The 24,838-nt window shown below is 41.9% G+C and overlaps 1 protein-coding gene across 1 annotated transcript in view; it reads right to left on the bottom strand.

The window, feature by feature from the left end:
- CNTNAP5 (contactin associated protein family member 5) overlaps positions 1-18,949 on the bottom strand; it is a 796,934-nt gene extending 777,985 nt beyond the window's left edge. Inside the window, exon 1 of the mRNA XM_047871013.1 lies at positions 18,836-18,949. Within this exon, the coding sequence (XP_047726969.1) occupies positions 18,836-18,917 (82 nt within the window). The 5' untranslated portion in view covers positions 18,918-18,949. The remainder of the gene's footprint in view (positions 1-18,835) is intronic.
- Positions 18,950-24,838: the final 5,889 nt, after the last annotated feature.

Raw genomic sequence — 24,838 nt, 5'->3', positions numbered from 1 at the left:
CATTTCTATTTTCTTAAATAACAAAATGACGTGCATTTCTTAACCTTTGAATGAAATTGGTTCTCCAGGAACCAATTAGTGTGTGTGTGTGTGTGTGTGTGTGTGTGTGTGTGTGTGCAGTGTGTCTTTCCTTATTATCATTGCTTTCTTCTGTGATGGCAATAATGCTAAAGCTACAGTTGAAAAGCTTGGGTTCAGAGATGAGGTCACCCTGAATGATACGTGTCCCCAAACATGCTGTGATCATTTCACAGCATCCATCATCACGACAGTACAGGAGACAGGAACAACCATAGGGCTTTATGAAAAATTTAAGCAAGAGTAAAGTCACAGAGTGGGGGGGGGCTCCTGAGTAGGGACCAATACAGGTATCTCCATAATGATGGCTTTGGGAGGGTAGAACCCCAGGCTGGTGGGACTCTGTCTGCCACTATCAAAGTGACCATGGTTTATATTCAGAAGTTGAATGTGTGTCTACACCAAGAGCTAAAATCAGTTCTTAATTTGGAACTGTACTCCAAAATTTTTTGGGAAACGAATGTGATTTCCTCCAGTCAACCGGAATTATATATTAAAAAGCTGTTAGAATCTCAGCTCCTACCAAGGGTCTAAAATTCTCTTCTCAGTGGAAAGAATATAGTGCTTGGTAAACATTAACCATATAGGGTTGTGGGGCCAATTAGTGGTGATGCGTGTTAATGACAAGCCTGGTATACAGTAGGCAGTCAATAATGGTAGCTACTAATACTATAAACAGAGACTATGATTCCTTATGATAAATTGCAACCAGACATATTCTGGATGAAAAGAAACAAAACTGAGGCCAATAAAAGGCAGTATATAATTAAGAGCTTAAAGATGTTTTATGTATATATATATATATATATATACATATATATATATATATATATACACACAATATATATATATACACAATATATATATATATATACACAATATATATATACTGTGTGTGTATATATACATATATATATACGTATATATATACATACATATGTGTATATATATATACGTATATATGTACACATATATATATGTATATATGTATATATATATATATATATATATATACACGTATATATATACATATATAGTACCAGCTTTAAGGGTTCAGAGGAAAGTAATAGTAATGAAGACTACAGAAGAGAGGCCCAAGACTGGATCGGGGAAATCTCTGAAGATAGAGGTAAGATGCAAATTTCTAGTTTACTTGGTTTACGAGAAACCAACAAGAAAAACTTTTGCAAGATATCCTTGAACAAAGTGAAGAGAACCATTTATATCAACAGAGGGCTAATTAAGTTAATGCAGAAAAGACACCAATGGCCTTTACACGACACAGCTATATGGTGCTTTCTAGCTTGATTCATTTTCAACTTAAAGCTTTATGTTGTTGGAAAACCTTTCTGAAACTCCCCTGCAACCCAGGCTTTCCTTATGGTCACCACACTGTGGCTCCCACAGGTCAGTAAGACAAGTCTGGAGGAATGACTGTGTTCTATTCTGGACATTATATTTTATTAATTTTTTAACGTTTATTTATTTATTTTGAGAGAGTGAGCATGAGCAAGGGAGGGGCAGAGAGAGAGAGAGAAGGAGAGAGAGAATCCCAAGCAGCCTCTGCACTGTCAGCACAGAGCCTGATGTAGGGCTTGAACTCACAAACTGGGAGATCATGACCTGAGCTGAAATCAAGAGTCAACCACTTAACCGACTAAGCTGCCCCGGTGGCCTGTGGACACTATATTTTAAATACAGCGTTGACAAAGTAGAATGTGTACAAAATAGTGGAACGTGATGGCAGGAAGTGCAAGGAGGGGGAACCATGTTGTAGGAAAAATAAAAGAAGACCAAGACAAATGGGGGTGCTACCCTGATGGACTTGCAGAAAAATCATGATGATGAGGAAGGACAAATGGTGTGAGGTGCCCCGGTGAGCAGAGCTAAGGGCAGTTGTCTGGTGGTGCATGGGTGCAGGCTTGGGCACAAAGGGAGAAAGGATGCCCTATGAACTTTATTTTTTGTGGAGGAAAGTGAGCTATCTTGTGAAGTCATAGTTCTATGCTTATAAGATGTAGGATAGGGATGCCCAGGGGCCATAGTCCATTGAGTGTCCAGCTCTTAATTTCAGCTCAGGTCATGATCTCACGGTTCATGGGATCCAGCCCTGCATCAGGCTCTGTGCTGACAGCACAGGGACTGCCTGGGATTCTCTCTCTCCTTCTGTCCCTCCCCGACTCATTATCTCTCGCTCTCTCAAAATAAATAAATACACTTTAAAAAAAGTAGGATGGAGCTGCCAACTGTCTGGAATGCTTTTAGGGAATGTGGAGATCTACGTGGGCTATACACATTACGGCTTCATCACGGAACTTCAAAGGTCTCTTTGCCACTTCTGCACTTTCTGGCTTTTATAACCTGTCTTTTTCAAAAAGCAGAAATCCAGTAGAGGCCAAGGCCAATCATCCCATTTCATTGAGAAGACAAATTAAACACTGTATTTCTGCTTTAACCACTTTTAAAAATTGAAGATTGGCTTGGAGTAGATAAGCAATCAAAGCCAGGATCCTTATCTAACTAATCTATGAGTTGTTAGATGAGGTAGAAAAATGTCATCTGAATAGACTGGTTCCTGGCCTTTCCTGTCAGGAAGCACCATAGACCACCTTGGCACATTTTCTTTCTTCCCAGAACTTCCCAAATATATACATATATGTAAACATATATGTGTACATATATATGTGTGTATATATATATGTTTACATATATTTTTTTTTACATGTGTGTGTGCGCGCGTGCATGGGGCTATAAAAAGAAGAAAAAAAAGATAAATAATTAGAAAATGCTTTGCTATGAAACAGATTTTCACTACTGCATGGGGGCACCATGGCACTCTAACTAGTGGCATGACCAGATGATGTTCAAGACTGAAAGCTGAACTACAAGGTAACTAGAAAAACTGAAAAATAGTGTGAAATTTACCTTGTAATTCCCAGTCCAGGATGTGTCCCCTTGGTCCCTCTTCACATTGTGCCTACATCGCCCTGCTATCCTTTGTTTGTCTAGTCTGCCAGGACAGTATAGCCAGACCATTATTCCCCCAAAAAATAAAATATTTTTGATAAAAAATATTATATGCATATATATATGTGTATATATATATATATATATATATAATATCAGTATATCAAAAATATATGTGTGCAGCTTCTCCAAAGACACTCCCTCTCTCATTTGTTATTCACAATACCTGATAGGGCAGATACCATCAACCTTGCTTGGGAAAAACATGGAATGATGAGCACAGTCATACAGCCAGTAAGTGGAGAAGTCACGACCAGGATATTTCTTCTTCTATTCTAAGGATCTTGCAATAGGACTAGATGTTAGAAAAAGGTTTAGTGTGTGTGTGTGTGTGTGTGTGTGTGTGTGTGTGTGTGTGTGTGTTGTTTTTTCAATTAACACATGATAGTCCATAAATAACTGACAGATCTCACTAGAGTTTCTCAACTTTGGCTACTGTGATAATTTGGACTAGATACTTGTCTGCTTCTCTGTTGGGGGGTGCATTTCTGTGCACGGCTGCATGCTTAGTTAACATCCCTGGCTCCTCTCTCCACAAGATACAGTAGCAAGCCTCCAGAGGTGACAACTGGAAATATCTCCAGACATTGACAAATGTTTCCTGAGGCAAAATCACTTCTAGTTGAGAACTCCTGATCTAGTACTATCAGGGTTTTTGTTTTGTTTTGTTTTTTTAAGAGAAGCACAAACTAAATTAATTGACACTGAGCACATATGTGTCTTGTACAGACATGTATGCATAAGCACATGTAAACAATGACAAAGAAACTTCCCAGTGCCTTTGGCTTCTTCTAGGAATCAAGTCTTTCTAGCACAACAAAAGCAGAGGCGCCATCTTGGCTTTGGTTTCTAATCTAGAATGAGAATTGGAAGGTGTGTAAAATGGGAGTTTCATTGGACATCGAGTGAGGTGTTTTTATTTCCCCATATGCAGAATGACATCATTTTCCCAATGAAGCCACAAAACACTTAGCTATAGGAACCCAGTAAGTCACATTGAATTATCCAATAAAATTGATATTTATACAGAAAACATAGAAATCTTTACCCCAAACAATGTATCAACAAGGGTGAGAACATCAATAGAGTTATACATTCTCCCCTTAAATTGATTTTGTTTCACATGCTCTGATGTTTTTTGGATTAACTTCACTAATGAATTTGCACAGTGGTCTATTCCCTTGACTACTAAGCTACAGTCTGTGTGCTTAATTATGATATTCTTTCCTAAGTCCAAATGTTTTACCAGGCCATTAACGGCTGGAGAAGATGTGCTGACATGACAGGTAAACTAATCCGTCTTGTTTATAAAGGAGAAAATCAGGAACACAATGTATGTGAATATTTGTACAGAGAAACATATGTACATGCCATGTCTATATGACAGCACACAGCACCTGCCACAATTACACTTTCATTTAAATGTCTTATCAGTTCTTTGTAACCCAGAAGATTACTCAATGTGTGTATGCGTGTGTGTGCATATGGCTAAAACAGTGATGACAAGAACAGCAGGAAATATTTTTATTGCAGACTCACAATTTATTTATTTATTTGTTTGTTTGTTTATTTATTGGGGGGGGGCACAAGTGAGTGAGGGGCAAAGACAAGGGGCAGAGAAAGAGAGAGAGAATTCCACAAGGGGCAGAGACAGAGAGACAGCGAGAGAGACAGAGAGAAGCAGGGCTCACCCAAAGCAGGGCTTGTGCTCACCAAAAGTGGGGTTTGATCTCACCCAAGGCAGGGCTCAAACTCCCCAACTGTGAGATCATGACCTGAACTGAAGTCAGATGCTTAAGTGATTGAGCCACCCAGGCATCCCGCATACTCAAATTTTAGAGAGAATTTCAACCTGGTTTGATATATTAGAAGGTGCCAAAACATGTGGTGCTAACTTTTGTTAATACAGAAGCAAGCACTTTACGTGCACAGGTGCATACACACACACACACACACACACACACACACACACACACACACACACAGGCTTACACAGACATACATTTCACATCTCCAAAACACACGACATGCCATAGGGCATTTGAAGACAAAGATTCGATACCTTAAAACCAAAGGAGCCATTTTGCAATTTTATGTCTCTTCCTGTGTTCTTCATTTAATTAGATCATTGTTGAAGGAGCTTTGAGTTTCTCAGGTAACAGCATCTTGGCCTACATAAATTCCAAGGCCAAGGTGCTCATTAATCCCATGTATACTTATCCATATGCTCACGTATCATTATCTCCCGATTATGTTACTGAAATGTCAAGCTGAATATATTTGAAGATCTGCATTCTGTCTATTAGGTAAAAGAACCATGTGAAAGAACCATAAAAAAAATAACCACATCAAATCAGAATGCAAAGGATGCTTACTGAATACCGCCCTGAACCAGAGCAGCCACAGTGGGGGGTGTCTGCACCCCTCTGCCCAGCATCTATCCACCTTTCTGGCAAAACATATTCGATTTCAGAAAATAAATAGATATTAATTTCCATCCAAATGCCCCTTTCAATTCATTATCTGCAGAGGTAAATATTCACAAAGGCGACACCCAAGTCAATATTGACCTTGGGGGATAATAAATTTTGACATTTTCCAGAATAAGCAGTTGCATAGAGTGTATACACATGTAAAACTCTACCTGGTACATTAACCACGAAAGAAAATGAATAATAACTCAAATATATTATACATATACATATATGTATATGGATGCATACATATATTATCTTAAATTATTTATTATATTAACTTCTATTAAGGATGCAGAGCAAGAACATTTGGAGTTTGCTAGGGGGTTTATTTTCCTAAGCAAGTACAGCATAAGTCTAGAGTCAGTGTGATTTCTTAATCCACGGCACTATAAGCAAACACAAGCCTGTGGTTACGATTCACAGTCCGCCCAGTTATGGGTGAACTGACTGCCACATTCAGGGGTTCGCTTCTATACTGTCCCTCATCCAGGTGCTGTCTGCACGTGGGTTTCACGGAAGCTGTCTATGCTTTAATTCAATCTATCAAGTAGTTATTTTGCTAGTCACCATACGCTAACATGAAATCCCTTCTTTTGAGATGGTCCAAAGGGAATACCTGGGATGGAGGTAGATAATTCAAGGGCCTTTACAAGATAATATTTCTCTAAAATAAGAAGAACTACATTAACTAAGGAGATCAAAACAAAAGGACACATCCTGGATAAGCTACTATCTTTTACATTCTGTAAATGCCAATAAGCTTTTCTTGTCCTAAGACTTATATAAAATTGCATCGGGACAAAAATAGATTTTCAAAGAGTATTAACAATAGGCACCTGGGCAGAGATAATATTTAAAACAGTCAATAACTTTGGGGCGCCTGGGTGGCTCAGTCAGTCAAGCGTCCGACTTCGGCTCAGGTCGTGATCTCAACGGTTCGTGGGTTTGAGCCCCGCGTTGGGCTCTGTGCTGACAGCTCAGAGCCTGGAGCCTGAATCGGATTCTGTGTCTCCCTCTCTCTGCCCCTTTCCTTCTCTCCCTCTCTCTCTCTCTCTCTCTCTCAAAAATAAATAAAATTAACATTTTAAAAAACAAACTGAAAAAAATTAATAACCTTAATAGCAATCATCAACTGTTCCAAGCAGACGCAGATGCTAGGCACCTAGGGTGGCCTTGCTGCTGGCACACCAGCAAATGTTGGCCACCATGGAGGCTGCCATTCTCCTCCTTCCTCAACACTCTCCTATGCCTAATCACTTTTTCATAAAATTGTAAGCTCAGAGATTCCTGCAATTAAAGCTAAGTTTTCACAGGGTACTTCTACAAAGAAACAGCAAGAGAAGAGTAGACTGAGCCGTGGAATTCTATATGTCCTCTCCCTATTTCCCCCAAACAGCAATTGTTGCAATTTCTTTCACATCCAGAAATTCGATGTAAGATTTCATTTTGGAAGCCAAAAGTTTCTGCTCTTGAAATACATTTTAATATTTAAGGCCTGGGGCACCTGGGTGGCTCAGTCGGTTAAGTGTCCGACTTCGGCTCAGGTCATGATCTCACGGTTTGTGGGTTCGAGCCCCGCGTCAGGCTCTGCACTGACAGCTCGGAGGCTGGAGCCTGCTTCGGATTCTGTGTCTCCCTCTCTCTCTTCCCCACCTCTACTCTCAATTTGTCTCACTCTATCTCTCAAAAATAAATAAATGAAAAAAAAATTTTTTTAAATATTTAAGGTCTTATTCTTTGAAACACTGATTCTTTCTGAGAGCTAGAACACAGCGTCTATGTAAGCCTCAGTGTCCTTTCCTGAAGCAGTCACTGATAGAGGAGAAGAGGCAAGACCGTGAGAGTGCTGGCCATCAAACGAGTCACTTAGCCTCTCTAAACCCAAGCAAGAAGGTCCACTGAGACAAGAAAATAGCTAAAAAAGAGGACAAAGGAGACACACAAAGACAGACCTCACAACAGAGCCAAGCAACAGCCCAGATGGAAGGGAGAAGCACCAGACAGCTAGAAAATAAAGCAGAAAATTGCCTGGCCTGGCTTTCCAGCAGGCTGTGATAAAAGGAGGTCCACACATGGACCTCCTCCATCAAGGAGACACTACAAGGACAACAGGGCAGGGGCTCATCACTGCACCCAGTCTGTGCGAAGACTGATGGTACTGGGTATGTACTTATTAAACGCAGCCTCCCAGCTACACCCACTGGATGAAAGGACCTTCTGGGCTGTGTGTGGGATGAACACTAGAGCCCAAAGAAGCAGAACAGATCTGAAGGCCATCCAATTTTTGCCTTATTTGAACCTGTGACCTGAGTATCACAAATACAGTTTTTCTTATTAGCACGAACTTAAACAACAGAAACAAACCAACAATAATAAAACCCCCAGAACGTCCATCTAACAAATCCCAGGAGCAGTGCAGTATGATATAGATGAAAAAGAAATACTGCACTGACTGAGGAAGTTCTCAAAGGAGGCTGAAACTGAACAGACACTAACAGTGGGCACTGATCATGGAATCCATGGGGCTGGTAGTGACAGCACGGAGCCTGGCCGTGGACAGTTGATGGCGTAAGCTTTAATGAGTAACGCAATCAACTTTTACAAATGGTTAGAGGCACAGGAGGTGTTTGCCAAGAGGACTTTTAGATGTAGGGAAAGGATTGCCTGTAAGGTTAGGAAAAGGTAAACCTGGACACCGGGAGGAGTCTGTAGGTCTAGCCTGACAAGGGTTTTCTCACCCTGGGTCAGAGAGAAGGCTGGCTCTGCAAGGCTGAACATCAACTCGAGTTCAAGAACGGCTCAGCCTTGGCATTGGGTTTGAGAAAACAGCAAGTAGAGTGAAAACAAGTACAGACTTTGCAGTTGGGGAAATGTGCACTATAATCCCAGTGTGACTACCTCCTAGCTATTGGATCTTGGGTAAATAATCTGACCATTCGAGCCAGCACGTCCTCACCCTACGATGGAGCAGACAATGACTGTCCCATAGGACTGTGGGGAGAAACAGAAGGAGACCTCATCAGGTACCACCCCGGACACCGGATGAGGTTTCCGAACACGTGTTCCGGAACATGTGACTTAACTTTATCTCTAATCTCCAGTGTTCCAACATTCCAATCTGCTGGTTTCATTTCTTTTGATTGTGTCAAAAGGTTCCTGATTGTTGTAGAATGAGAGGCATTAATCTCTCTTTTCATATCCTGGTGAGCTCAGCCTGTCTCCAATCAGAAAGAATCTGCCCTGCTGACCCCAATCCTGTAACCTGGCAGAGCTCATTCACTCAAGGGTAAAACCTCACGCATGTGCTTGCACATCTCCAGGTTACTGCAGCAGGGGTGCAGGGCGGACCTGGAAGAGACTCAACAGACTTCTTGCCCACAGCCCCTCCAAACAGCTCCATTTCCGTTCACTTAGCAGGATTGTGGCTTTCTTTTCCTCCTGTGAATGGATAAGCCCTTCTCACCTCCCATTATTGATTAAGCATAATGTGTATTTCACAGACCAGTCGCAGTTGATGGCAAATGAAGTTGCTTTTGCTCCAAATGACAGGAGACACAGAGAAGTTGTTCGTCACACAGGAGCCCTGGAAGGCACACGTAGGGAGAAAGAAACAGCCAGAAAGTTCAGGCCTGTGCCTCTGGGCATATGTGGCCCTCTGCCATGGGTTAAGTGAATCAACTTTGCTCATCCATTTTTAATTGGCGATCTTGGGAAAATATTTTTTTCATCATAGTATAAACATGGCTATAATGCAGAACGGAATGCAAATGTGTCTGAGAGCTTAAGACAAAAATTCAAGAAATTACATGCTTCAGTGGCTACTTGGGGCAGAATCAAGGATCCCCTGGGTTTTCAGGCTTTCTTTCTTTCTTTCTTTCTTTCTTTCTTTCTCTCTCTCTTTCTTTTTTTTCTGGTGAGTGGCACTTCAGTGGAAAAGTTTGAAAAGTGTTAGCATTGGCCACAAAACACAAAAACGAGCCATTTATTAAATGTTGATTGAGACAAGGCAGGATGAAAAAAGGTAGCAATAGAGATGGAGCAGAGAAAGGAAGAAGAGAAGAGTAGAAGAACGTAAGGAAGGGAGGGATGGGACAAGGGGAGACAAAAAGGAAGGAGCATTAAGAAGCAGGTGAATTGGGGCCAAGGGGAAGGACACCGAAGACAAGAAAGCAGAGAGACGCGATCTAGGAACGGGAAAGGCTGTTTAATAAACTGGTCAAGAACAGAGTGGAGGCCAAGGTGCCACAGTCTTGTTTTGAAGAAACACTGTTATGTTTTGCTGTTATGTTTTGTTTCGTTGTTGTTTCTGGCACTACATGGACAGCAATCCTAACCCCCCATCCACAGACAGTGAACCAAAGGCTTTAGGAATGCACACAGAAATGAATGCACAGCAGATGTTTCATAAATATTTTTTAAATGAGTGAATGAATGAATGAATGAATAATTCACTTGAAAATGGAAGAAGCATTTATGATTCACCAATCATTGTACCAGCACCTGACTTTATAACTTAATGTTAACAAGAGCATATCTACTATTATCTACCCCATACAGGATTCAGCAGCGCACGGGAGGAAGCTTCTCCTGACCTCCTGCCCGACCCTCCCATAAACAGAGGGCTTTGGACACTGGGGATACTTCACATGACTCCTGCCCGGGTTTACCAGTTTTTCTCAAGGTCTGATCAAGGTCACTTCCCCCCATAATGCTGATATTATCTGTAATGGTCTGCTCACTTTTCTGGAAGGGATGTGCTCATTTTTTCTAGATGGATCTCCCTGTTCCACTCTCCCATAAGGCTCTCATTGTGAGCTTTTCAGCGAGCAGGTTCACTGGCCATGGCCCTGAAGCTGTGGTCATACCCTGAAGGAGCTCGGGAAACACGTGAGGAATCCCAACAGTCATGTTTCTGTCAGGTGGAGACCGATTCTCCCCACAGTCCCCTTGACATTGGAGGTAACATGAGAACAAGTTTTTATTTGCCTTACCAATCCCTCAGCTGTCTGCTCACCCAGATGAAGGGAGTGTGAGCCCTTCTGCCTTTGCCTGAGAATGGAAACATCTTCGCCCTGATTTGTATTATAACTGATCCTGAGAGAATCCATGTTGAGGTTCATTCGTAATTATAATAACAGGCTTAACTATTAATTCCCACATCATGTGCATTTTGTATAGAGTAATTCACGTTATCCTCGTACTAACTCTACAAGGTCCATGTTAGTATCCATAGGAAATGTTCGCCGAGTGAGAATTAAATCAACCCAGAACTCTATGACATACACCCCTCCCAATCTCCCTCACTGCTGCCCCATTGCCTACCTGCTTGGAATATGACAGGTCCTGGGCAAAACCAGGAAGTTGGTAACACTTCTCTTAGACACCTTGAACATTCCCATTCCTTGCTCCTCCCCCACTCAGAACATTCTCTTCTTCAGCTATCCAGCACCATCTCTTCTATTAATTTTTCTTCAGGAAAAAGTCTGTTCTTCCCCATGAAGTATAGATCAGCATAGATATACATCCCTATATTTTCTCTCCAGCGGGGCTTTGTGTCTTAAGGATTATTTCCGTGCATTGAAAGGCTTTCTCCTGTATTTACAGATTCAGGGCACTGATGGAGTTGGCGGAAGAACTGTCTGGGGACAGATGGGTAGGGGGTGTTGGAATCAAGTGGGCTTTCCCAAATGCCCTGTGGGAGGCAGATCCCTGTCAGGCCTGACCTTAGAATAGGCCTTAATGGGAGGCTTCACATTTGGTGACTGTGCCCACGTAGTTTATAACAAGGAAATGCTAGAATATAACAGACTTTTTTTTCTCCCCCCTTCTCACATCTTAACACAATCATGAGCTCAGGGAAGAGCCAATCGTAATATCAAAAATGCATGGCCACATGACAGAGAGGAGTGGGAAACAGAGGAAGGGAAAGTGAGAGGGAGGGAGAGAGGGAAGGGGCAAGGGGGTGGAGGGGGAGAGAAGTGAACATGTATATTCAGCAAACAGTGGCCTAGACAAACACCTACCAGCATCTGTCTGTTAGGCAAATTCCTTTAGACTGCTATTTGCCTTGGACCATCTTCAAAGGGATATTTCTGCTTCCAAAGGTGGATAGTTAAAAATAATATACATCATGAGTGTGTTTTGGCATTTCTCTTTCGTTTTTTTCCCTCTCTTCAACATTACTGTTGTCATCCTTTAAAACTCAATCAATTCAGCTGATCCAGTGAACAGATGGCATTAATCAACCCCCAAGAATATGCACAAAAGCAATTAGAAATGTAGAGACATGGAATTTATGCCAGCAAATCAATTACCAATGATAGCAAATCAAGGTGGCACACCCAAGTTCCCTTTGTTTCTCTTTCCAAAGAGCGGCCACTGATCATAGCCATGATCTCTGGTTTACCCCCTCCCCTACCAGAAGGGGATCAAGAACAGAAACACTGAGGTTTAATTACACATTCCTTAATGACTAGTTCTCACTCTGCTGGCAAAATCCAGCGTAATTTACAGACTACAAGATGCATCAGAATGATGGATACAGACAGCATGTGCTATAGAGTGTCATGCAAATATGAAATATACTGCTCTGAGAATATGGTCGTTTGGTATTCCCAGAGAAGAACTTCATTTCAGAGAACAGAGCACCTTTTCTAGCATCTATAGCTCTCATTTGTCAAAAACAATGGAAGCAGTTATAGAATACATTTTAACCACAAATCTGTGCCTTCTGCGAGTTTACTAGTTCATGTATCCCTATGTTTTCAATGGGCTTGGCCATTGCTTGCTTTCTGGTTCTTTGTGACCTCTGCAGATTCTGAAAATTCCTTCTTTCGGCTCATATTTATTATCACCTGAGTTACCGTGATCATCTCTTACCTAGTTTTCTTGCCGCTAGTGTTGGCCCAGTCCAGTCTATGCTTCATACAGTGATAAAAAAAAAAAAATACCTGATTCTGTATTATCAAATTACATATACAAAATCCTTCAATGAAGCTTCACAGCTTCAATGGCAAAGATGAGCTCCCCTCCCTGCTTACCGATTTCTCAATTTTTCTGTCCGTTTGCCTAGAGCCTGCTCCGACGATTAGTCACCAAAAATAAACCTTACTCTTAAGCCTTCATACAAACAGCTTGTGATAACCTCCCCAACCCCCCACCCCATTTCTCCAGTGAGTGAAATCTGACTCTGTTGAAGTCTTAACTTCTAAGTCTCTTTCCTCCAAGAGCCTGCCTTGATGCCCCAGTCAGTTTGAGATGCTCATTTCGTCTCTCACATTACACATTGTGCTTATCTTTGTTCTAGCACTTATCACTTTGACGTGATTAAAGATTTATTTTTCTGGCTGCCCATGTGCAAAGTTCCTTGAGATCATAGACTATATTTTCTTATTCATCTTACTTTCTCTGGTTTCTAGAAAAACCTGAGTTTAGGAAAGAGAGCCTTCAGTTGGGACACATTTCTTCAATAAGTTTTTCAAATGAGTGACATATATGAACTATTAACACTTCAAGCTTCTTCCAAGCACAGCTTAGAGGGGTGACATTGGAGGCTCAGGACAATGTTTTGGGGGTCATGTGGTCAGTATTCAATAAAATAAAATCCTTCCAGTAACTTACTACTAAAATCCTGTTAAATAGCATTCAAACTTTTCCTTTTTATACTGAACCCTGGGCTATGAAGAAAGATTTTTATGGCTATATATTTGTATGTTTCCAGCTATATAGGAAATGTTCATTAAAATTGCAAAAGCAAGTTAATAAAATTAGCTCAAACTCGGTACGGAGGTCAGGTCTTCTTACCATTCCAAAACAATAATAAGTAATACTTGCCAGTTAAAAAAAAAAAAAACAAGCCAAATACATTTTAAAAGACTCTAGCAACAGGACCATAGAAGAATTTTTGTTCAAATTCTTAGTTGGAAACCATTCACTGATTCTCTCATCCATTCCTTCGGCCAATGTTTTAGGTACTGAATATAGACATTCAAATGAAATACGATAATTGGGGAACCGTGCACCTATGTGGAGAGACAAGGATTAAGAGAAGTGTTATGGAAATATGAGAAGTCATACATAGGGGCACTTGACCCAGTAGAGGGAAAGCGTGTGTGTGTGTGTGTGTGTGTGCACGCGCGCTTACAAGTCTTCATCAAGGCTATGCTGTTCCTCCATCCAGTTTTTTATTGAAACTTAAAAGAAAACTAAAGCATCTGGTGCTCATCCAGATATAAGGCCTCTTATATTTGACCATTGTGATGTCTGGGATCTAGCATCAAATCTAGATTCCAATTTTCTTTCTTTCTTTCTATTTTTTTTTTTGTAGTGTATAACTCAGGAGTTGGCTGTGGTGGAAACTGCTCCCTCCCTGCCCTTTACTATGGATAGAGCTATGGAGACTATCCTAACCATAGGGATCCCAAGGCAACTTGCCAACTCACATACAGCCCCCAACTGAATGCACGGGAATTAATTTCATAGCTTGCAGAGTCTGATCTTTGGAGATAGACACAGGTCCAAATTCTGATTTTTTTTTCATTGCTTAGTTTTATGATCCTGGGAAAATTATTAACTTCTATTAACCTTAGATTCACTCATCTGTAAACTGGATTTAATAAAGTCTACCTAGCTGTGCTACCTTGCCAAATTATGTGGACACAGCATATGAAGTGAGAGATACGAAGTGCACCGTAGTTAGTAGGAATTAAAACCTATTATGTTGTTATTCTAAATATAATTGCTTAACAATTTTCAGCATGGCCATCACAGAAGCATCCAAATGGAATGACCAGTAGGCAACATCAGGAGTTAAAGACAAAAATACATTAGGACTAGATAGGACCTTAATAATCATTCGATACAACTCCTTCAGTTAATACACCAAGATCATTAGGATAAGTCAATAACCTCTACAAGGACACCTGCCGGAAGGTGTCAGAGATCTGATGAATGAAGACAGCTTCCCTAATGTATTAAAAATGCTATTACTGGCTCAAAGTGAGTACACAGAATCTTCAGGACAAAGTCTCATTGAGTGAACGATGACTCTATTATGATCTTTGTGGTAACTGGACCCTCTCCCCATCTTCCTAACTGGCAGGGATAATTAGCATCCTATATTCTAGCCATATTTCAGCAGAGTTCTGGCAAAGAAGCTACAGGGCTTTGGATCACCAGTGAAAGCTTTTAGGAACATTTCAAACGATATCACATTGCTTTGTTTTGTAACAAAGGGGCACTGAAAAGTAAAATGATGTAGAAAAGGAAAACGGGGTCCTACTAAAGAAAGAAAAGGCAATTGGGAAGAGCTGGAATGAAAAAGAAAGAAAACGTCAATTTAGAGGAAAGTTATTCATTTGAATGAGAATAGGGGCTGGGGTGAGGTTATTCGAATGGAAACCAATTTTCTCATAATACCCTGGTGTGAACATTCCTCTTCTAGTTTTTCAGGTATATTTTCCAATGGTGAAAATATGAATCTGGTTTGGAGATGGGGGCTCTAAGGGTTGAAGGGAAAGAGTTCACATGAATTGTCAAAGATCAGCCTAGCCTGTTCAACCTTGGGAAAATCTTTAGGACTCTTCCAAATCACCCTTGCAGTGCTTCCTTTACTTCTGCTGACTGTAAATGCCACAAAAGTACACCTCAAACACTCTCCTGCTGGAAAAAGTCAGCCTGATCGTTGTTTATTTATAATTTTACCTATCGACTGGGTTTGCGCAGAAGCTTCAGATCACTCAAAGTATATCGCATCTCTTTACTTGAAGATGTTTATGAATAGGAGTGACGTCCTAGGATACTTTAGATGAAGTTCCGTCTGTGATGAATGGCATCATCAGAGAATAAAGAGTTGTTTATTTCTTTCTCAAGGCTGTTATCTCCTTGAACCTGGTATGTAGCACCAGCAGGTAAGATGCTTGAGGATCATTCAAAGTGACTTACTGGGTCAAAATTAAGGCTGTCATAATCACATAACATCTGACGATTGTTAAAAATAGAACGAAAAGTGACCCTGTGAGTATCCCATGCATTGCTTTTATCTTCTGAGTGCAAGTTCTATTACAATAGTCTTTCAACATACCTAATATTTGAAGAATCTTCTCAGTAAAATATTGAGCTGCTGTTCTGTTTGGGAGAAGAAACGCATCTCAATAGCTGTTTTATACCCAAGCCTCTGAGTACAGGGAAAGTTGCATAACCGGACAGGCGTCTGACCTGTTAGCTGTGGCATAACCAGGGCTAGAACCCGTCAGCATTTCAAACTCCTACTTTCCCTCGAACACCAGCAAGTCACATTGTTTCTTCTTGTGTCAAAGGAGTTGATATTATATGTAAAATGGTTTTTCATTTAACGCTGGTCTATCATAGCTACATTCGAAATTAACTAACTCCCTCAGGGTAAACCCAAAGGAGATGTTGTAGCTACTTAATATCCTGAAAATCTGGAATGGGGGAATTTCCAGAGTTTTTATTACTGGTTGGTAATTATGTTCTCCGCACAGATTCCTAATATCTATTCTGTAGCTGGCCTTCTAACCTGACTTTATTTTAATTTTGTGTAATTAGAAACTTATAAAATCTATAATTGGGTAAGCATTCATTTCTCTCTTACAGATGAACACCCAAGTTTTGGTCAGATTATGAGAAATTAAACATGCACACACACACACACACACACACACACACTCATTGTACACACACTAGTAATATCAACACATTATTATTAGAATAATGTAAACAATTAAAAGTGGTTTTTATTTGAACAAAGTTCACAAGCATTCTTAGGTACCATTTAGCATCTTGGGTAAATACCCCATTTTGGGGGCTACTGTCATGAATGAGGGAAAATATTACTTCAAAATATAAAAAAATCTTGAAAAAAACTCTCCAAATAACCTATATACTTACACAAATTGACTATTAGAAAGGAGATTTATCTTCCTCAGTATATGCATATAATTGCTAATGGATTGTAGATAAATAGTAAATCAAAGCCCTGTATTTAATGGATAAAGTGTGTGCACAATTGAAGTCTGGGAGAATTGTGGAATGTTAATTTTTTTTTCCTTAGAGGTTCTGCAACACAGGTTCTGAAGACCACCAAGATACACTGATTTGAGAGGCAATTTTCTGCTGCCATTCTATTGAATTAACGCATTTTGTTCGGCATGATAAAAAACATGTATCATTCTTTGAGAACACCGACCCCCAAATATTTAGCAAGCAGTGTACCCTCAATTGAAATGTTGATTGGAAATAGGGAAATCAAACTGTCACCTGATGAAATACTAAAGCTCATTATCACAAAGTTCCATTTTCAATATTAAGAATTAGCTTTATTGCTGCATCAGTAAGCACGAGACTTAAATCCACGCCATGTAGGTTTCATGAGCATTATTACAACATATTAACCATAATTCAATTAATTTACAGAAAATGGCATTCTGCAACTTATTTTTTTTTCCTTTGCTCTTAAGAAAAGGTGCTATATAAGGAAGCCCAAACCACATTCCTACAGAGTATGTTCTACCTCTTTTGCCCTTATTCCTCACCCCACCTTTGTGGATCTTCAGAATATTCACTATTTCCAGAGAAGTAAATGTGCTAAAGGAAAAAGAGCCATTTCACGGCTACACCTTTGCATCATTAGGACAATACTGACCTCTAGTGTTTTAGGAGGTAGACAGGCTAACTCAGCATCATGCCTAACTTCCTCTAACTAAACCACTTAGATGTTTTTCTAAAGCACCATGGGAACAATTTCACTTAAAAGAAGAAAAAGGAGAAGGAAGAGGGGGAGGAGGGGGGGAAAGAGGGAGGAGGGGGAAAAGAGAAACATCAGATTCTAACCATTGTCTTTCTATTCTCTGAAATGATTTCTAAACTAAGTCCTCTGGCTCCTTCCTCCCTTTAGAGAGACTGACCTCTTTAGCCCTCCTTTAGAATACAAACTTTCATAGTGTCTTTATAAGGCATATACCTTATAACTATGGATTCTGAGTCTCCAAAACTTCCAATCACAGATAGAGACTCTGGCTCTGCTTTGGATCATTTCCAGTAAACAACATTTGTCTAAATGTCCTCCCTTGAGATGCAACACTGGGTTGAGTACCTCTTACCCAAGGTCCTCTTGGACCTAAGAGGGTGAGGAGTGATATAGGGGGATTGACAAGTACTAAGTAGTCTTCCCATCTTTCTCTAACAGCGATGTCATGTCCCAACGTGCTTAAGCAATTCTGAGGTTCCTGGACAGGTTAGCAGAGAGGGGAGCAAGCACAGAAACTCAAGGAACCTTGATAAACCATCTTTGGAAACAACACAGATGGCTTAATTGCGTTCTTTCTCATTTAGGAGTTCCCAAGCTGGAAAAACTTCCCTCTCTCTGCCTAGAGAGGCAGCTGAGCAATTGAGCTTGAACCTCTGATGGCTCCAGCGATTTATTCAACTTTGACGAACTGGGTTCTTTAAATACACAGTGCAGGTGGCGGATCCCCAGGTGTCCAGCCTTCCTGCCTATTAAATTAAATGCCCTGCACTTGCTGAGGTTAGAGCTTGGACGACAGAGGGTACACTTAGTGCATACTCATTATGTGTTCTTTGGCACAAAGATTTTGGGGGTGGAGTGTGCATCAAAAGCTCTTCCTTCTGGAACAGGGGCAGCCATTGATCTTGTGGTTTGACTACACTGGGCCACGACTCTTAGGCCAAAACTCCCAATCCCAGTAAACCGGTGCCTCTCGGTTGCGAGATACCCCAGCTGAAGCTTTCTGCCTGGGGGAGAGCTGAAAGCCGCGTCTCGTGAGGCAGTGGGCACACTGCAAATCCCAGGCAGCCGCATTCGGAGACTGTCACCGCTATCAGCCAGCGCGGTGGCCGGGAGCATCTGTATCTCGGGGAGCTCACAGCCCTCGGTGCCTACGATCTGAACCCGGGGCCCTTCTCAGGAAAAGCTCTGCTTAGACACCAGGCAGGCATAGAACGCGGAGCTGGCTTGAGGCTAAAGGAAGGCGATCCCTCCCTTCTCCCCGGAACTTTGCGATTCGGGGAGAAGGGCAGGCAACCCGGCGGGGCTGGCTCATCGGAGCTAACTTTTGGGATGGTTTGAGGGATGGAACCACACCAATCAGCAACCCCCGCCCCCCTTCCCCTCTGCTCGGGGCAGGCACAACTGAACACGCGTGGACACTTGAGTGTCTTTCTCCCACGCTCGCGTTCCCCACCTCACCTACCCGCTCCCAGCTCCTGGTACTCACAATTTGTCGCCGTGAATCCTACATGCCACAAGCCGGAGAGCAGCAAAGTGAGAACGCTGGTCAGCCGTGGTACAGAATCCATTTCCCCCGAGGAAGCGGTCCCTCCCAGTCGGATCCCAAATTCGCAGGCGCCGGCCGCGGCTGCCGCTGCGCCTTCTCTCTCTCTCTCTCTCTCTCTTTCTCTCTCTCTCACTCCTGTCGTCCTCTCTCCTGCGCGCCGCCTGGCCCCCTCCCGCCCCCCCAAGGAGAGCCACTCGCTGCTTCACTCCATCCCGTGTCCAGAAGCTCCACCGAAAGCACAGCGGGGTCTGCCTTGAAGCTGCGGCTGGAGCTGCGGGGCCCGCACCTGCCGCTCGCTGTGCGCGCCCGCCTCGCCCGCCTCGCCCGCCTCGCCCTCCGCTCCCCCTCCTTAAAGGCGCAAAGCCGAGCCCCGCTGCAACAGCAGGCGGCGAGCCGGGCGCACGGCCGCTGCACCTCGGCCGCGGGCGCTGGGATCCGCACCCGGGCCGGCCGCTCCTTATAGGCGAGCAGGGCGCGCGGCACCGCCCCCGGCCAGGCCCGCCCCGCGCCCTCCTATGAGAGCGGCCTGGGCGGGTCCTTCAGGCCCCGCGCGGCGGCCGTGCGCTCTGGCTGCCCCGGGGGCCGCGGGCCCCTCTCCCGCGCGCGCTCACCGCCCTCCCCTCCCCTCCCCCCCCTCCGCACCCTCCCGCCCCGCCTCCGCCCGGGGGAGCAGAGGCGCTGACCTTTCCCCCAGGTTTTCCTAGAACGCAGCTGCCCTAGGGATTCTGCAGGGAGTTGCAAGACAGAACGCAGCGGCCAGAGCGAATTTCCCGTGGAAAGCTTGGCAAGGAGCTAATGACATGCCTTTTTTCTTTTTCTTTTTTCTTTTTCCTTTTCTCTCTTTCTTTCTTTCTTTCTTTCTTTCTTTCTTTCTTTCTTTCTTTCTTTTTCTTTTTTAAGGGGAGAGGAAAGACTTGAATTTTTGAAGGATTTCCCCCGGGGTTGCTTCCTACTAAGGAAGGCCGACGGGTGTGGGCGGTGTTGGGGTTTTTGATGTAGCGACTTAATGTCAGGTCCGCGCCCCCTGCTCTGCGACCCCCGCGCCGGGATGCCACAGCTCGCACTTTCAGGGCGGCCACATACACACAAACACACACACACACACACACCCTCCATGCTGTTGGCAGGGAGCTTGGGGCGACCGCTGTAAGACGTTCCGGGCTTTAGGTCTCCGAGAGAGGGAGACACAAATTAGGTGTGGTAATGGGGAGAGTCAGGGTGAGGGCCCCGGTTGACTCCGAAGATTGGAGATCTGAGCCTCCCACCCCACCCCACCCCCGCTGAGGGATTTAAATTTCAAAGGAGGTAAAGAGTAGTTCTTTTTCTTCCTGGATGCTTATTAGAAACCCTGGTTCTGTCTTTGGCTTCTGGTTTGCATCTGGGGACTCTCCTGCTTTACCATAAATCAATTTATTTTGTTTTTATTGGAAACTGTCAGAGAGCTGCCAAACCTTAACAAAATGAGGGACCATAACGATTTCTCCTATGTGAAGCTTACAATCAAGTTAGGGGTAGAGTCACTTCAGAGGAAGTTGATGTCTCCCCTTCCCTCCCCATCGTCCCTCCTGCAGCAGCATCTAGGCTGCTTCTGCATGAATCCTAAGGTTAACTTTGTGGTTTTTGGTTAGAGCTCTGCTCACATCTTCGGAATACTAAAAGGGAGTTGAATAACAATTCGATTTGTGACACCATTATTTTCATAGAGAGGAGAGAATTCTGGGGGTCTTTCACGTGTAACTTACAATGATACTCTTGTCTCCGAGCTTCTAATTGAAAATAACTGTGCCAGCTACTAGATTCTTGGGCAACCGGAAGACTTCTCCGGCACAGGCTTTACCTGTGGAAGGACGGCCATTTCCAGGAGATGGTGAGTCACAACACTTCAAAGCTGAGGTGATCCAAGAAGCTACCCTGGTGGCAGGGGTCTGAGTAAGGAGGGGGCTGGTGCCCAAAGTCAAGCTGATCGGTCTTGCCTCTCCTACTGAGTGTCCCAAGTGCTGCCACCCAATCTGTGGCCTTTGAGCATTTCAGGTTCAAAAACACCTATGTAGGTAATTTAATCATACTGGATAGTGTAGAAAATAATAGGCACCATTATCCAGCCTTGCATGTTCTTTAACAGACGGTTTTTAGAAGAAATAAAATAGTACAAATATAATTTAAGTTGCTTTTGCATTCTTGTCTAATCCCAGTTATCTCCTACCATATCTAAAGGTAAACACTTTTATTCTCATTCTCATACATTGTGTTTTTATACATTTACCACACATATTTACATCCCTAAACAATATATGGTATCACTTTGGTTGCCTTTAATCAATATATAAATGGTATCATACTGTTTCATTTTGCACCTTGCAATTTACTCGGCATTATATTTTTCCAATTTCTTTGCTTGGATATATGTAGTGCTAATTCTTTCATTTTAACTGCTGTATTATATTTCATTTTATAAATAAGCCACAACGTAGTCATTAATTGTTCTGCTTATGAACCTACAGACTATTTCCAGGTTTGCTTGTTTGTTTTTTCTCAATGTGAACTATGCACTCTTATACCCATCTCTTACTTTTTCTCAAATATGTACTTAGGAGTAGAATTTCCATATCTTATGAAATGCTTATCTTCAGCTTTAGCAGGTATCTCCAATTGCTTTGTAAAATGATGTTAGCAATTCACATGTCTTCCCCCACTAGCAGTGGGTGAGATTTCCCCTTGCTCCATAAGACCTCTCTTTTTACAAATGGGAAAATGATACCCAGAGAGTACAGATTTTTGTTCACAGAGTTTAACGCTCCCCGACATCATCCCATCTTCTACACCTCTCCAAAAAATATTTACATAAATAAATATTTTCTTTTAATTATGAAAGATGTGAGCTTCATTTCCTATTACAGTGACTTAAAACTGAATCTATCTGGGTCAATAAAATGTGCTTGAAATATATATTAAAAGGCAGCTAGGGAAATTTGTTACGGGAAGCCCCCAAACTGTGAATAATCTTCTAGATATTAGTAAATATTGGAACTCTGCATTTAGATGTTCACATGCAATCCTAGTGTATAGTATATAAATTGCACCTAATTTAAAGCGCTATTTACAGTTGTAGCTTTCCTCTCTCTCTCTCAAATACACCTGTTCTCAGAGCAACTTTGAGCCTGAAACAGCAGACATTTGTCTAAGATTTGTTAACATTTCAGGGGTAAACAGCTGTTCCTCTTAGACAATAGTGTAAACAATACCATCTTCTGGGGGCATTTTGCCAACACGTTTTTATTAGCTGTAGAATATTAATCACTGTTAAAACCGTTCTCAGCCAGATTGATATTTACCTTTTGAAATTCTTTCGTCAACCTTTTAGTCTGACAAATCCACCTTTCAAATGCTGGAGTGGAAGCTGAATATCGTCCCTTAACCCCCATGTTGCTTGATATAGAACTCATACTTGCAGAACACCTTGCTTTGTAGAAGCTTAAAAATGATGCATAGATAGAGCAGATTGATTGCTCCTAGGAAATGAGGAAAAATGGATCACTGAAACCCTCAGATGCCTGCATCTTAGAAGGATAAATCGGAACATCTTCTCAAGACAAACGCATATCTGAAATCTTAAAAAAGAAATGAAGTGGACAGGATTCGGCGTTCATGTCCCTTCGATTTTCCCTTGGGCCCTCCCACTTGCTTCCTTTTAATAGAGTGGAAGGGAAAGAAGCATTCATCCCCTGGCATCTTAGCCTTGGAATATTCAACAGGTGGTTTGCCTCCTTGATTCTGTAATTCTCCTGTGAGGCATGTAGCAGCTATGTTTGACCATCTCCATGTTACAGATGATATCCTAAGAGGAGACAGATATTGACATCTGAAGGATCACACAGAATGAATGGCCCCAACTGACAGGACACCTTAAAGTGAAAACCCATCCATCTTTTTTTCCTTTGTCTTTATAGAGCTAATAGGTAAAATTCACTGTGACATATGGGTACCTGGCGTGTACGAGAGAGGAGTCTGCATTGGTCACCATAGTCTGTTGTGCGTCTCAGTACTTTTGGATTATTTCAGTTTCACATATTCATGGTTTGTTGTAAAGATGGCAGGATGATTTCTGCTGCCACTCATATGTTTAAAAATAGAGTTCTTAAAAAGATTGATGTGGCAGAAAGTTAATTTAATATTCTTCTTTTCATCCTTCTTTTAAAAAATGTTTTAAATTTTTTTCTTTTTTTGTTTTTGTTTTTGAAATTTTCTCCTTAGAGCATGTGGCCAGTAATATGCTACACCTGTAGGGTGTAGGAAATGGCAAGAAAAAAAAAGTTCCTGCTCTCGAGGAGCTAAAAATGACTTGGGAGAGTAAGATGTTTAAAAAGTTAAGATGACAATACAAATTAGCATATGTTTAAGTGCCAAATCGCCCAGATAATAAGTGCTATAGGTGTTTTTAAGTTGACAAAGATTGCTTCCTCTGGGAAGGAAAACTTGCAATTGGCATAAGGAAGTGGTTGTCTCTTTGGGGGTAAATGGATTTGAGTCACTCTTTGCCATGAGGCTTGTTATTGAATTCAGGTTAGGTCGGGTGCATTTGCCCTCACAGGAAGTCACATGTTAGGGTAATGAAGGCAGAATTCTACTTTTACAGAAGAACTGGCTTTTCCATTAAGGCAAATGGACCTCAGCCAAAGGTTGACAACAATTCACTTGAGCCTCTCCCCGCTACTTCTGTCTCCTTGTTCCATCTCAAACTCAATCTCGTAACCACCATGTTCATCCTTGACATCAAAACCAGCCATCTTCTTACATCGATCTCCTATGAATAGAAAAACCCTTTATATACCTTCACCTGAAACACATGTTTTTGTTCAGCTGGTATATGTCGTTCTGTTGATACATACTACTGTTTCTTCCTTCTGTGGACTGCTTCTTCCCAATTGGCTACTTTTTGCTCACCATTGCACTCCAAATTCAGCTAACGCATCTCTCTTGAAGTCTTTTTCGATTCCTTTATATTGTTTCTCTTCACAGGGTTTCCTCACTCTGAGTAGTTTCTCAGAAGTAATTTATCAGTTAACATTCAACTTAGAGTCTTCAGCATACATGGAGGCTTTTGAAAAATATTTGAGGGGTGCCTGCGTGGGTCAGTCGGTTGAGCATCTGACTTGATTTTGACTCACTCAGGTCATGACCCCTAGGGCATGGGATTAAGCCCCACATCAGGCTCTGCGCTGAGTGTGGAGCCTTCTTGGGGTTCTGTCTCCCTCTGCCCCCTTCCCCATTCATGCTCTGCCTCTCTCTGTCAATAAAATGTAAAAAAAAATGATGAATGAATAATATTAGATATAAAAAAGCCTTGTCAACTTTTTAAAAGGTATACCTATCCCCTCCCCTCACCCCTCTTCATCCATTGCACCAGAATTCAGAGTCTCCTTTGAAGGCATTTATGCTTATTTACCTTGTAAATCAAGATATCAGTTATATGAAAAAATCAATAGGAACGCAGTTTAGGTTACTATCTTTATACTTCATTTTTCCTAGCCATACATTTCTCAAAAACTTGGATTTAGTTTTTGAGAGGAATTCAAAAGTATTTTGAATGTATTTATATAAGTATATTTGTATAATTCCAGCCATGCCACATCCAGAATGTATGTCACAAAGAAGATGTCTCCTCTTTACTTATTTCTGGCTCTTTCTGAGGGAAGTGGTTCCAACAATCACTCAGAAGTCATTTGTGATATATATCATGTTTCAGGACAAACCTGTTTCAAGTTTAATGAAAAGTATTCTGAGCTTAGGATCAGAAACCCCAAGCATTAGCCTTGACTTTGCAGCTTACCAGATATGAGACCTTGAGTAAATACTCTTGAGATTCAGCTTCTACGTCCGTAAATTGTGAAGTGTGATCATTTCTGGCTTTGGTATTTGGGCATGGTGAATAGAAAGAATCATACA

This window comes from Prionailurus viverrinus, chromosome C1 (assembly GCF_022837055.1).
Source record: "Prionailurus viverrinus isolate Anna chromosome C1, UM_Priviv_1.0, whole genome shotgun sequence".
Taxonomy (NCBI): domain Eukaryota; kingdom Metazoa; phylum Chordata; class Mammalia; order Carnivora; family Felidae; genus Prionailurus; species Prionailurus viverrinus.
Note: the sequence above shows the minus strand (reverse complement) of the source record. Positions and strands in the feature narration are given on the sequence as shown.